General features: G+C 41.4%; 1 protein-coding gene across 4 annotated transcripts in view; it reads left to right on the top strand.

Annotated features, from left to right (window-relative positions):
• LOC116844735 (laccase-5-like) overlaps window positions 1–15,889 on the top strand; it is an 81,950-nt gene that overhangs the window by 21,816 nt on the left and 44,245 nt on the right. The window contains exon 1 of one of the 4 annotated variants that reach the window (XM_032816687.1): window positions 9,069–9,880. The exons of the other annotated variants lie outside the window; for them this stretch is intronic. Coding sequence (XP_032672578.1) covers window positions 9,772–9,880 — 109 coding nt within the window. The 5' untranslated portion in view covers window positions 9,069–9,771. Of the gene's footprint in view, window positions 1–9,068; window positions 9,881–15,889 lie in introns of those variants that run through there. 4 annotated transcript variants of the gene reach the window in all.

The following is a 15,889-nucleotide window of genomic DNA, read 5'->3' as shown; positions in this document are numbered from 1 at the left end:
AAAAAATTTACATGAAAAAATGAAACTCGAATTCTCTCTTTGTAATCGAGTTTATATCCTAGAAAGTCAAGACGGTAATGGCTTCTAGTCAAAATTAAATTTCGAATTGCTCCATATGATAACTAAACGCCTTTATTGTGAACTACCCGTTCACTCGAGGTATCCTTAATCGATTCATTCACGGATGACTATCAAAGGAAGTGACTCGTTTGAATTCGCATTTATATTACAAGCCATTCGATCCGGGTGCTCTACATTCGATATGGGTGTCTGGTTCCGTTGTTTCACACAATCACTTACGTATTACGCCATTGATCCATGATACTTCGTATCCCAGATCGTAGGACTGATCGGTCGATCGTTCGTTCGTTCCTTCGATCGATCGATCGATCGATCGATTGATCGAGCAGTCACGATTTGCATTCACAAGGATAGCCGGGAACCGATCGGCACGCGCGCTTCGAGCGCTTTTACTTTGGAGCCGTGAAGCGGAACACTGAAGGGATAACGATGCAAACGACGTATCTGCCTTCGCACATATTGGCGATCATGCGTGAAAAGAATCGTGCGAATCGTGGCTGGAAGCGAACGGCAGAAGCGGTCGGCGGTTCTCTTCGGCAGCCGTATTGTAACGCCACGCTGCACTTTATCCCGCGACATCGAATGGAGTGGCCGTTATTGTTGCATTCTCGAAGTATTCTCTCGCGTTCTCATTTAATTGTCATTTATAAGTGAGCGGTTGGTTCCCTCGAAGACATTTATGTATGATTTACATTCCCGTCGTTTATCCTGCTCAAGCGACATGCTCGTCGATCCGCATCGCGCGATACCGACTATACCGATTCTTCCTTCGAGAAGGGTTCTGCGAGACAATGTGTAATAAATACGGGTATATATGTCAAAGAACAAGTATATATGTTCTTTCTTCGCATAAAATTTAACCCATCCGATTACTGGGACAAGATTAGCTATCTGATCATGCTCGAATCCACTCGGGTAATCGTGCACTGAGAAAGAAATATAAAAAAATGAACAAGTATTTATTAAGTAGGTACCATTAACATATTTATTTAAATTAAAATTCTTTTTATTTAAATAAATATGTTAATGATATCCACCTAATAAATATTTATTAATTTTTAGGTATTTTTTTCTCAGTGCAATTTCGTCGTAATTCACGCATTACGTAATTTAACATATAAATTATCCCGCGAGCGCAATTAACGTGCCGTTATTCTATGTTAAGAGCAGAAAAACAAGGGTGAAAGATCTGTCCGGTTCTCGTGAGAAGAACAAATTCCATGTTTGTTGTAGCTGTCGGTCGCACAGTTAGCCGAGATTATGACATTCTGTGTCTCCGTTTTGTTCGTACCTCAATCTGCACGCCTGAACAAAGATTGATTTAACATGGTTTATCATTTTTATATACAAGAAACGAAGGGTGGACAGAAATTTTATCACGTAAACGAGAACCCGCTTACACACATATTCGCACGCAAACGATATTTCTCTGCGTACGGATGAAGGTCGCAGTATGGTAAAATTATCGATACTCGTTTCTCTCACGCGCTCTGAAGACTTTATTACGAGTAATGAAGTTGCGTTGTTAGCTTATCATTAATACGATAAGCAATTAGCATAATATATGAAGTAATTTAAAGAAACTTTTAAAAATCTGTTATTAATGCAGGAATAATATGACTGACTTGATTATACGAACGTCAAGCAATGTTCTACACTTATCATAAAGATTAGGAAATAAGCTTATCTCATTGCTTATAGAATTAATTTTTGATCAACCTCTTGTGTATATATATATTTTTTAAATCCCCAGGCAGCTATGTTTCTAACGTAAGATTTGACAGACTTTTGGAGATACTCACTGAAAGAAAAGTGTTTAAGAAATATAAAATGTTTTTGCGCGATTGGTACTAATAATATATTTAACTTATACTAATATAAATTTTTTTTAAACAAGAAAAGATGCATTTTCTTATTTCTTTCCATTTCGTATCTAGATAATTTTCGTTCTGACTATAAAACCATTGTTTTGAGTGCAAAATCTTAACTTTAAATTATCTTATTTATTTAAATCTTCATCAAAGAAATTGTTTATTTCATCTATAAACAAAAAAATTTAAATATAAGTAAATATATTAATGGTATCCATCGAATAAATATTTTTTAACTCTCAGATATTTTTTCTCTCAGTGTATTATACGAACTCCGGCACGGAATTTATAAATAGCGCGAAAATTAGGCGGCTACTTTACATTTCGTGCGAATCTGAATGAATGCCGCGGGATTTTTTAACGGTACTACATCGCGTCGATTCTCGAAAATCCGTGTTCAGTTCCGCCAAGTTTCGACCGCGTGTAACTCGTGACTGTCAATTTTGAAAACAACTTTATATCGACGTGCTCGTGCAATTACTGTGATTAATTGGCATGCTTTGTTAAACGCCGGGTATGTTCCACAGCGAATTCCCATTGTTCTTTAAACAAAGTAGCCCATCTCCTTTTTTATCTCACGTCCAATAAAGCCCACGTTTACGAACGAAGGTAACAATTATCCTAATGGTATTCGCTGATATTTCAGAGATTACTCCGACTCGCCCACAGGTTCGTTCCTCGTGACGGGTTCGATAACTTTCTTCGCGGCATCATTTGGTCGAGTAGTCACACGTAACGACACACTGCGGAGTCCATAGTCCGTATTGTACACGACTCGCAGTATTACACTTTGAATGGCTTTAACGATTATAACAGTCATGGTCAATAATCATTTATCTCTTTTTATCTTTCTCTCTCTCTGCTTGGTCGAATATGAATCGAGTTAGTTATAACGCATATAGTCTACAGCTGTACGTTAATTAAGACTCTAATTAGTGCAAAAAGGACTTGCGTGTACCGGATTTCTCACATTTACCGCACTTTCTTCCGTATACGGTTAAAGAAAGATCAATCACCGGTTCGCCGAAGAATCCGCAGGAGTGTCGAGAGCCTGAGGCAAATATGTACTCCAATGAAAACTAATTAACTTTCTTAATTAGAAAGAAAAGCGCGCATACACAAATATTCACGAAGCGCCATACCACTTCTCTGAGTCGTTCAGAGTTTCCGGATATTTGATCGCGTAAGTAGTCCGAGAAGCAAATGTCGAATTCGCGAGATTAGTTTCTGCTTGCATAAAATGAAAATTGCACTTCTATCTGCAGACCATCCTAGTCGCCGGACTCTCGTCATTTAATTGCTTCACTTATCTGTTTATGTAAAACGGCCTCTGGCCAGTGATCCGGTCTTGTAAGCTTTATGCAAATATCTCGCGTCTTCCTTCCGGGTGAAACATTTCTCTCGGCGACTACGCGAGTGCCACTCCGAAACGAACAATTAAGAACGATAAGAGGAAAAAAAGAGTTGCTTCATTGCAAACTAAACTTTCACGCGAACAAAAACCCGGCGTGCCTATAAAGCAAGGCGAGGCGGCGAAACGCTTTTTCACGAAATTCGGATCAGTGAAAGTGCTAATTGATTCGTAGCGCCGCTACGTACCCGCGTATACATTTGATTTAGCCAGTCGCTTTAATATCCTCACGATGTTATCCCGAAGAAAGTAATCCACTTAGTAATTTTCCCGAATAGGATTTTATATGATTTCCTCGATTGCTCCTCGATTTCTTCACTTGCTACACGCTAATCTACGCTTTTCTTTCCCTGATGTTTCTTTCGCAGACACATAATGGAGTGATATTTTCGTCTTGAAAACATATTAACGCTCTTGTCTATTGATGATATCGTAGTTAATGTAATTATCATTAATTATTATTATTAATGATATTATCATTAATACTTATAATTAATTTAATTAACTCGTCTCACGTTTCTACATATTTTTAGTTTTACACGCATTTATCCTCTAAAAATATTTCTACACGCGAATGAAATGAATTCTCCGATATTAACACAATCATTATTTCATTATAAGAAGGTTGTGTGAAGTAATTATGCACTGTAAATTTGAGCGTTATATAAATCAACGCACGTATTACGCACGATAATAAGTGCAGGTGTACCATTATTACGTGTTAATGGCGGAAAAATGAAATTAAGAGATTTATGAACTACAAAGAACCCGCAAAGAAACCCATTATTATTGCAGGTCAGAAACTTAATTAGCCGTGACTGCGGTATCTACATCTGCATAATAAATATCGTGAAAATACAATGTAACGTTAGTGTCAGTAATTTTACTTACGAATTGTTCTTGAAAGATAACTTCGATATCATATATTCGAAATTATACAGACTGCAAATAATTATGCACTTTTTCACAAGACAGGAAAGATGTACTAATTGTACATATTTTTAATATATTTGTATATACTACACATGTTATCGGCTTCAAAATTGACTACATTTTTCAATTTAGAACATAAACTCATTCTTATAAAACTACAATATATTTATGCTATTAAAAAACCTAGTTCCTGAACGTGAGTTTTAGGTTATGTTGATCCGCATAGAATCAGGAATATGGCTTTCTCTTTATATTCGACAAACGATATTATTTTCACACAAAGAATCAAATTGCCGTTCCAACTGATTTATTTTTAAATTTATACATATTTTGCATACAGACATAAAGAATGACTTGCTCATAACGCATGGATAACATTCATGGAAACGCATGGAAACGCGTTAAAATTCTTAGTTTAAATTATGCGGTTTCCCGATAAACAAATTCAACGTTGAAGCAGTGTTTCTCAAACTATACGATAAAATTATAGTCTACTATTTGCGATCTCTGTTTGCGATTTTGTGTTTGCGATCTCTAAATCGTACATGTTGCACGTAATGAATTTTTCAATGGTTTTCGAGCTATAAAAATCGAGCTATAAAAATCATAGTTAAGTATTACAAATTTTCACTGTGCTTCACATTTTTAGCTTCTCTCCTATTTATTTCTCCGATATTCTTCCAAATATTTTTAGAGTGTCTTTGAATATTTTGGAAAATATTTCGAATTTTTTTGAAACCATATTGAACTATTTTTAAATCGTCTAATTTCGTAAGGCTATACAATTTACTTAATTTACTTAATTCGCTTCCTTTCTTAACGATTCGTTCGAGGATCAACGACCGATTGCTATTTCGCCAAGCATTTATTCGCTTTGAGAAGCGCTGCTCTAGACGACGTCCTTGCCGCAGCAAGATTTGCGTGAGAAAAATCGGGAAAGCAATCGAAGCTTATCGAACGGCGCCGCTCGATTCCGTTCACCCGCTCGCGCGACACGTTCGGTTTGCGTTGCCGTCGAACGAAACCCGGCGCTTTTCAGATCGACTGAAAAGTGCAACCGCGACGGAACAGGGGCAATTTGTATCGGTGCGTTAATGGATTCCCTTTCAATTTCCATCAAGAATCGCCGATACCGACGGCGCGACACGACGCGACGATGGCGACGGAAAAAACGGAAATCGGACAATCTCCTAAGAATCCTCTCGGAGAAAGAGAGAAGGAGAGATCGCGTGGGTTATTAGAATGCGTCGCGTGCCTGCGCGAATGCATTTCACTGCTGCTACTGGCGTGCGATAGATGCACCGTGAATCTATCGCTTTCGTCTCGATAGGAGGTGACAGGCTTGTCACCAGACGGTTTACTTTTCCCGCGCGCCGTTATTTATATTTTTCAGGCGTTACTCTCGCAATACGATTTATCGCCTGTCATCTGTGTAGCTCGAAAGGAGAGCGAATTCTTCCGGCGGGATAGAATTGAATCATAACTCGCGAAATGATTTCTAACATCTTCAGTGGTAACACTGCCAGCTAACGAAAGTTTCGTCACGAGGTATAATTAATTAGACGCCCAAATGAGCAATGATATAAATGAGCACTATTTTTCGGAGATGAAGCCATGGCATTTCCGCTTCTTCAGTGCGACCAACGCGTGTTACGTGTCACATCCATGAAAAACTCACACGCACGCGATTTTGTTTTCCACAAGCTCCACTTTTTCCATCGAGACCACGTCGGCAGCGGACAACTCTATTTTCCAACGTGCGCCGGACAACATACTAAATACAGGGCGTAAAACTCTATTCCGACTTGTATTGAGTAATCACCATGATCGGGCCATTATCAGACGTAGATCTGTCATCGAATCCGTCGGCTTTCTCGCGTGATCACACGCCCGTGTCTCTTTCCCTTTTTCTCGTCGACGACGTCGCGGTAGACGGGTCATCGGGGGGAAAGTGTCCCAGTATGACGGTTAACCATTCCGGATCGCGTCAATGAATACACAACGCCGTCACACCTGTCCCGCCGCGACGAATCCTTTCGACACGCTCGGGTCCATGGGCGAGCTTCCGCGTCGCGCGAGTAACTTATCGTCGATTCTTAAGACCCTGAAGGACGACGAACAGTTAAAAGCGCCACCGAGACTGATATTGACGTTACTTAGATCGGCGAGTAGCAGCGCAATCAGCTGATTGAAAACGTCAGTCGAGGCAAAGCGCCGCGCGTGATCGTCGTGCCGTGTTATACTAATTAATTAGACTCGCACGAGCGAATGTGATTCTCATAATCCCGCATGATTAACTGGCGTTACTACCGTAAACGCGATCGATTAAATGATATTTCATTATGCGTCAATTACAGTTGCGAGATGAATGAAATGATTTTTAACGGGTTGAAGGAGGCATATAAATGGTCGAATTTAAATCTTTGCGGAGAAACAGACTTTGTTCGACGCGACGCATCGGTGTGGAAATCTATTCTTCGCAATCTCTATTAAATTCCGGTTGCGTGTCAGCGATCAGTCGTTAGAAACTTTTCCGTCTCAGTACTTGATTACAAAAGTCCCATTGATCAATCGCGTATCTTCGTGATCGAGGAAAAACGAGATTTTACTCGGGATTTATCGGCCACGTGTCTATGTATCGCGCAAAATTAAGCAACAGTTTGGCGGGATATTTCACAAAATGATTATTTATCGAACGGTACGCTTGCACACACGTTGCAACGGCTGTTGGCACCTGCCGCGATCAGCACGGTAGCGTCGACACGACGTGGGTAATGCGGCGCGATTCGCTGCAGGATCCTAAGCTGCAGGATTGACTTGAGCGTGACGTAGAGGTTGATCAAGTCGACCGAAAAAGCCGGCGACTTCTTTTTCACGCATCCGGGACCACAGGACGCTACCGTGAGATTGGGCAGCTGTGTCCACCGACAATGCCGTTCGAAAGTCGGCCGCGGTTTTCGCAAGCGCGAAACACCGCGGCGCGCTATAGAAAGGGAAGTGCCAAGGTAAGTCGATCCGAGAGCCAGTGAATCGTTGCTCATTGCCAAGGTACGTCAAGGTACCCGAGGCTTGGGTGTGTCGGGACGATTATTAGCGAAATAGTCTCGGCGCGGGCGAAATCGAAAGGCTCAGCTAAGAAAGTGCGCTCGCGGAACGACGACGTATTGCGGAGCATGTGCCGATGCCCGGCGTTATGCTCCACGTCGGACGTATACGCGTTCACCTGGACGAGCCTTGAGTGGATTCAGCCGTGACGCGCGCCAACGTGACTATCCTGAAACGTCTCACTTCATGTCTGCTTGATAGTTGATTTGTAACGTTGCTGCGTTTCTGCGCGAAATCGTCGATCGCCTGGTGCTCTTATGTACTGTTCACTCATTAAGAGTGACTCGATAGCAGGAAGAGAAAGAGAGAGTGTATAAGCACTTGAAATAAGTTTTCAAATCACATCTACCTTCTTTTTAAAAAATAGGAGCTTGATGAAATAAGATGTTGATGAATTTTAAAGAATTGGTATCTCTTCTTCTTTAATTTGGAACTCCCTCTTTGATCATGATAGGAGAAAGTGTAAAAGTATTTGAAGTAATTTTACATGTTTTGAATTATCTCTTCCCTTTTTCAAGAAATAGAAACTATGTTGATGAACGATTTTACCGAAGGGTAAATCTTCAATTTAAAGTTTTCTCTTTGATCATGATTTCTTGGTAGAACTCGATAGCAGGAAGAGAAAGAGAAAGTGTAAAAATATTTGAAGCAATTTTACATGAAGCAATTTCGAATTATCTTTTCTCTTTTTTTACGAAATATGAACTATGTTAAAATATGAGCTATGATGAACAATTTTAAAGGGCTGGTGCCTTCAATTTGAAGTTCTCTCTTTCTTTCATTGTACCAAGAGAATCGTTAAAAAATAGGAGCTTGATGAAATAAGATGTTGATGAATTTTAAAGCATTGGTACCTCTTCTTCTTTAATTTGGTCCCTCTTTGATCATGATAGGAGAAAGTGTAAAAGTATTTGAAGTAATTTTACATGTTTTGAATTATTTCTTCCTTTTTTCAAGAAATAGAAACTGTGTTGATGGGCGATTTTACCGAAGGGTTGCTATCTTCAATAAATAGAAGTTAGTGGACGATTCGGAAAAAATGATCGTCGCGAAAAAATGACATTTCTGGGTGGATATAAAACACACACATTGCAAATTGTAAAAACGACTTTAATCTTTCTTTACACCTGTTTCAAGTGGCACAACATCGCAGTATAATCCTTAGAGCTAACAATCTCCATCGCCTTCGTACGTTTCACTACTGTCCGCGTGTCGGCCGCGTAGAACGGCATACCACCAGCGGCAACGGATTACATAGCGTTCGGCAATTTTCAGCGTCGCCTCGACCTTGCTCATACGATGGAATGCCCCATCGATTTTCCCGTCGCGACTAGACCCGACGGCGGAAATCGCGTTTCCTCGTAGTACCTTCGTAAGAATCCAACGCCCATATCTCGGGTCGCGAATGATACACGGGCAATCGGTCTATACGCTATCCAGTCCTAGAGCAGTTATGAACCACGCGCGCGCGCGCGCACATACAGAGACGCGGAAAGAGAGCCGAGAGAGAATCGAGTGGAGTCGTCGGCGCGATCTTGGCTTGCTCGCACGCGAACCCCACCTAAAAACCCCCTTCACCTTCATCGGCCGCGACCGGCGCGCGATCGCGCGCGAAAGGGGGGAAATTTTCGACGTCACCGTTTTGCGAGGAGTTCGTTACCGCCGCGAGATATCTACCGCGACGTGTCCGACGATGGTATTTGCCGCCTCGGTGGAACCAGAGAACTTCACCACCTTACTGTCTTACCTACTTCACCACCCGAGTTCTGTTCACCAACTCTCTTCCTCTCTTTCTCTTTCTCTCTCTCCACTTGAAGCCGTGTACCGCCACCGCCACCGCCACCACCGCCACCTCCGTCGTCGGCGATCTGAAAAGGAGGTGAACGCGCGCGAGAGTGTACCATTGGGCAAGGAATTGGGGCAGGAGCCAATGGTAAGGAGCGCGAGGTGGAGCGATAGGTTTTAAATAGGTGTGCGGGACCAGTGCGTGGATACGAGAGCAAAGCCAGTGATGACCGATATCGCGGTGGCCACTGCTGGCATTAAATTCGGGATAAGAGTGTGGGGAGCCCCCTTGACGACGGGTAATAGTAGTAGTAACAACCTGCCCGTAATCGTCCGTCAGTAGTCCGTTTCGTCCGTAGTTGTGGTGGTAGTTCCTACCCGGGGGATACACACGGTCGCGGTGTGAAACGTACCGAGAGGAGTGACGGTCCTGCTGATAGAGCGGCGAGCACAAAGTACGTCTCAGTCGACGCTGAGCCAGTGCCTCAGCAAGTCCGCTCGAGGCGGTAGAGAGTCCTGAGAGAGTCTCCTCCGGATCGCCACCGTTTCTCTAATTTCTAATCTGTCCCCTCGGTAAATACCGGCATGAGGTCCCACGACGGCTACCGGGCACTTGTCGTGTTCGCGACGGTGCTCGCCCACATGCGCGGCACGCTCGCGGTACGCACTACAAGCAGCGCCAGCAAAAGAAACGGTGAGTCATCTTCTTTGCTCTGGTTCTCTCGGTCTCGCCTTGTCTCACCTCACCTCGCCTCGCCTCGGCTCGCCTTGTCTCACCTGGCCATTCCGTCCTCTTCTTCCGCTTTCGCTATTTACCCGGTACTTCTTCCGCCGCGAACGACCCCTACCACTTGGTGGTCACGCTCGCGCGCCGCTTGCTGCGCCTCCTTCATCTTGCCACCTGTTTCCTATTTCTTCGTCCTCTTCGCTAAGGCAACACGTCGTCGAGTTTATCTCCGATCCTTTTATTTATACTCTAGTTTTTCTCGGCATATCAGATGCTACGCGTGTCATATATTTTGTTTTCCTTTTCTGTCTTTGTGTACTTTTGCCTCGTCCTCTTTTCTCCACGAGAGGATATTACATGGCTTTATTCTTTCAACTTGCTCCACATTTCCGCTCCTCTTGTTGCTTCATTTTTCACGAGAAACTTTTTGCATCTTCCTTTTTAATCCTTTTCATCTTGCTTCCTCGTGTATCTTGCCTCCTGTCCCCTTTTTCTTGTCCTCGAGCAGATGCAGTCGAGAGACATCCTTTGGCCTCCTTTTCTCCTTTATCTTTTATTCCTACCATTCTTGTTACTCTCTCCTTCGCTTCTTCTTCCCACGTATCTCCCTCGTTAGTTTCCTTCGCTTGCAATGTGAATACCAGCAAATCAAGTGAAGTGTTGGGTTGTGCAAAATGCGTGCGACGATGACGAGGAATACGCAAGTGAATTCACGGTGTTGTGTCCATCGAACTCTGATGCGACTCAGGTGATGAGTTAAACGCGCCGAAACGGAATGTAATGATGGTTGTTCGATGTGCTGCAACGCGCATGTGGTTTGCTGCATCATGTTGCACGAAAAGCAAAATCGCGTATCGAGGGTTCGACGCATCTTCGGCTTTCGACATATCGTCGGCCTACTTTTGTAATCGCCTAGAAAAGACACGGACGCCGAACACGTTTGCATATCTATATATCGGTGTCCGTTTTAAAAAAAAAAAGATGAGACCGTAAAAAATCTAGGACAGCTTCTGTCTATCTCGTCAAGTATCGTCTTGTATCGAAGATATCCCCCTCCTCACTCATGAATATAATATATAAATAATTTGTTTGTAAAATGACCAAAGATAAAAATCGTGTCGTAAATATCACTGACCAGAGATCAAAATTAAAATGATAAAAACTGTATTCATTGTATGTGTTGCGACTTTCGTACGAGTTATTTTTAACAATACCTCACCCCACATTTGCGAGACCACTTATAGCGAAATTCTTCGGCACAGGACGCTTGCGCGAATTTTTTCGATACATGGTCAGTAAAATTAATTCACAAGGAAAGAATCCCTATTAATGTCTTATTGATCCCTATTAATCCATTCGCTATCCGCGGGGAGAAATTATTTGTGTCACTTTGGCATCTCGTAGTCTTTATTTATTCCTCATATATCAGAATAAACACATTAGCGAATCTGCTAAAGCGGCAAAATGCACCGTTACGTCCATCAGTTTCATCAAGCTGTTTGACTCCTTGACGATGCTGGCCGAGAATTTACTGCGGCTTGATTTTCATCGACATAAATTCGTTGAAAATGGCGCTTTCATGTGGATTTAGGTCGGCGACCTGTTTCCAAACAATGCTTCAATCCTTCGTAAAAGACAAACTTAACTCAAATTGCAACTGTAAAACGTAGCAAATTCCTGATTATCACTGCCTATGAAAATAATTGCTACAATTGTTCTGACAAGCGTGACTAATCAGTCTACACGTGACAATTATTTTTGTCTTAATCTGCAATCGTCTGCGTGCTTTAACGCGGATTGATTCTCGCGTTGCGTCTTCCTCGCTCTCTTTATCTCTCTTCCTTTCTCTCTTTCTTTCTTTCTCTCTCTTCTCTGTTCCGACACGCGCCTGATCAATATAAAGTTTTGCTTTCGATTTCTAGCGCAATCGATCGTAAAGCAACTCGAGAATTCGACACGTTCTACCTTTACGAATATAAAGTTGTCGGGTATCGATACAACCTCGCGTGCCAATTACAATTAAACGATAGAGATTGGCGATGATGAGAGAACGGTAGAGAGAAAGTAGTGATCCTTCTGCGCGCGTCTTTAGTAAGACGCGAATTCGAACGTGTTTAATTTAGGATGAAACGATAACGATCGATCAGCGTGATAACAATACTCGCAATATATTTTGTATATAATTAAACTCTCCCTCCCATGAAAATAAACGACTACTTGGTGTAATCGTAACATTTACATAGCGGTGTGCACTTCGGAAAGTGATTGAATTCATTGGCTGCATTAAATTACGCGTGAAATTTGCGAAATAAATCGTTAGAATATTTTTGCATAGAAGGTCACGATATCGATAGAAATAAGCGATAATCATTTAAGCAAAATATCTACTACTGCAAATCGTGGACATACAGTCCACAATTTGTTTTCCTGAGATTTCGAGAAAATAATTCTCAAATATACACGCTAGGTTGTCATAGGAGATTGTCATAGAAGATATTGTTAATGTGATAACAGATGTAATATATTCGAAATTGCTGAAAATTAATAGTAAAATTTTTATTAACATTTCACATTCTTGGAAAATACCTTAAACTACAAATAAAAACGTTACAAATTAACGAAAATTGATGCGAGGAATTTTGATTTTCAGTTGAACGCTTTAATTCCTCGATTTTGTCGGATAGCTGAATCGGGGAAAGTTTCGGAGCGCCGTTAATCCTTTGGGTTCAATCAGGTGCAACGACACGAAATCCTGCGACCCCTTTGACATGTAGCGCGGTCCGATCGCAAAAATGTATTCGAGAGTTGCGCGTGAGAGCTTAGCCGCGAACAAAGTCGTGAGCGAAACACATCTGTTTTCCTCATCGACCTGCCGTCCGTATTTCGTTACTTCGTTACATCGATCCGCTGGTCGATCCGTTCCTTTCCGCAATTAAGCGCAGCACACCTAACACATTTGGTTAAGTAGAGCGGCGCGGATTGACTCTACTGGCGATCCATACATCCTAAATTGGCCGGTCTCGATTACCGCGGAACGTAAACGACGACGATCGCTGGTCGATCATTCCCAATGTGGGAATCCGGACGCGTTTCCGTCCCGCGAAACACTCTCGCCCGGACTATTAGAATTTCTCAATTATATCGCAACTACGAGGAACGTTTACCTGCAAATCAGCGGTTTAGCTGGTCTTTATTAACGACTATACCTTAATTTCGGAATGCGAACCTTGACTTTAGTGACGCAAACTTTTGAAATCTTGAATTTTCTAGACTTTCCTGAATTGGACTCATGATTCTAAAAATCGTGAAGATTTGTGTTTTGATATTAAAATTATTGATAAGTAATTATTGAAATTTGATTGTATTGTATACACTCCGTGATCGTACATACTCCAAGTAAAACCTGCTCTTTTTTACCTATTTGTTTATTCATTAAAAATTAGCATTAAATTGACGTAATCGGAATATTAATAATATAACCGGTTTAAGATCTTGTATCAATAGTCGTTAATTGAAACTTGCTTTAGATAAAATACTCAGATTTAAATTTAGAATTAGATATGAGTTTTTCAGCTGAATATCGTGATTACAAATGAAATGTCGTGTATATATTATATGATTTAAATAAAAGCCAAACCCAACTCTAAATTCAGATCTTTTGAGTGTTTCACATAGAACAGGTTTCCAATAACGAATATCAATAATAGCCTACTTCGCACAGTTTTATTTGGCGATTTGAAAAATAGTGCTATATTTTGCCAATATACTATGTACGCATAATGACACGAACAGATGAAGTGCAAGCTTTTGCAGCCTTGCTCCAAATCCAGTCGAAAGTCGGTTCGGTTCGCTCGCGTTTTCGGCGCTTCGACTACTGGTTCCCAGACTTGGAAGCATGTAGCGCACCGTGAACCTCCGAGCGCGTTCAATCATTATAAGAAGTTTTCTAGTGTGAGCGCCTTCGTCGTTGGCATTGCCACCAGAAATGGCTTTTCAACGAGCGACGGGCAGCATGCCAGTGCATATAACAGTTCACCGCGAACTGGCTAAGCAACTTGCTCACCTACATGCAGCAGCCGCTCACACGCTGCGAGATCCTTCCGTGCGCCGCGTTCGTTATCGCCGAATGATTGCCGGTCGGTATGGCACGTACGCGAAGTCGGTCACTGTCTTCAAATCGGATCGCCTGACTACACAGGAACTGACGATTTGTCGAGGATGCAAATATATCGAACGATTGGACACGAATCCAATACGAGATACGGTTACTTTACGATAACTTCACTCGCGCGTAAAATGATTGACCTTGCATTGCATTCCAGTCGTGACAAAAAGCGGAATGCAGCAGATACGCGAGATCGATTTGAAGCACGTAATTCGAAGTATTAAAAACCTCAAGCTAAACGAACTTCCTCTCTTCCGTTATTATAAGTCACCAAACTTATATTAGCAGCTGCGAAAGGCGCAAGTGAAATCGCGAGAGCGGCCTTGATATCAAACAGGGAAATATGGTTTTAACGTGATTATATTTTTTCGAGATAACTGCTGGATCAAATAGTCAAACTCCAAAAACTTCGGGAACAGATTTTGTTGTAAAACTGTTATATTGAGAGAGACAGGTGCAGAATGTATTGAATGTTGAATATATATGCAGAATATATTGGGTCAGTCAAAACTTTGTGTTGCGTTCAGTGGAAATAAATAATTCATATAAATTATTCATATAATTTCTATAAAAATGTCTCTCATCTTTACAACACTATACATAATATATAGACGTTATCAGTTTGTATTACGTCACGTATGACGTCATTTATGGAGAATTGAATCAAACTTTGTGGCTGACCCACACACACAATAAATTTTTCTGCAATATTCAGTGGATTTTTTTTAAATAAATTTACGTAACTGACTGTTTGATTTCACTTCAAAATGCACGACACAAACCCGTTTAAGCAATAGACAAGCAATGTTGACTTATCAGGCCACAGTGTGCCCGAGTTGAAGTGCCTTCCTTGAGAGTATTACAACTAGTTTTCTACGTGTTCCCGGGCTAGGTACTTATTAGGAACTATTCTGCAAAGCTTGTTTATTGCTATCGGTATTGCACGTAATCAACGATCGCGGACGTAAGTAATTGGTCGACTAACAAAGTAATTCCCCTGACGTTAAAAGGAATCAATTTATTTTGGAACTGACTGCTCAAATTGTTAAGCAGCCAGCTGTAATCGGATAGAAACTTGTTGAAATTTTCGTATTTTAATTGTGTAACGCGCATATAAATCATACGAGAGAGCGCGGCGCACACTTCGATGACTGAAAATTCACGTAGCATTACGAGGTACAACTTTTATTATTCAGAATTGGTTCACAGAAGGCAAGTTGTGGCGCGTTTCACTTGCGTACCGGAGCGGTGCGTTCCGAGAAACTATGAAGATTACATAATCCAAATTATCCGGGCTCGGATCCATGTTCTCATGAACTTGATTATCCACTGTGACTTCGGGACACGAATTCCGAAATTCTACCCTGTCATAATGAATTATCCCGTGAGAGAGAGTTTCTCCCGAGGGAGAAATAACGATCGACAAAATGACGTATCGTAATGTCACTTGACGCGCTTCAGTCATAAGCATTCACCGAAACTATATACGAACAAGCGCATGTTTAGAATGCAAATAGTAGTGAAGAAAAGACTATTTGCAAAAACTTAATCACGGTTTTTTGATGCGACTGCCAAACAAAATTATTCACGAGAGGATCTCGTTATTGAATGTTTGAAACAAGTCACACGTACGCGCCGAATCATCCTTCAAGCTTTATTTCAAATATACGTGGTAAATCCAGCTTTCTCGTTTAAACTGTTCTATATTTTCAATTACGAAATTAAATTTCCGCCGAATAAGTGGAGAGATCCAGATTCGACTTCTGGCTGAGGCACTATTTTTCACAGGACAAAGTGGAATTAATTAATAA

This window comes from Odontomachus brunneus, unplaced genomic scaffold, assembly GCF_010583005.1.
Source record: "Odontomachus brunneus isolate Ranch 3 - 2012 unplaced genomic scaffold, Obru_v1 Obru_scaffold_045, whole genome shotgun sequence".
NCBI classification, from domain to species: Eukaryota; Metazoa; Arthropoda; class Insecta; order Hymenoptera; family Formicidae; genus Odontomachus; species Odontomachus brunneus.
Note: the sequence above shows the minus strand (reverse complement) of the source record. Positions and strands in the feature narration are given on the sequence as shown.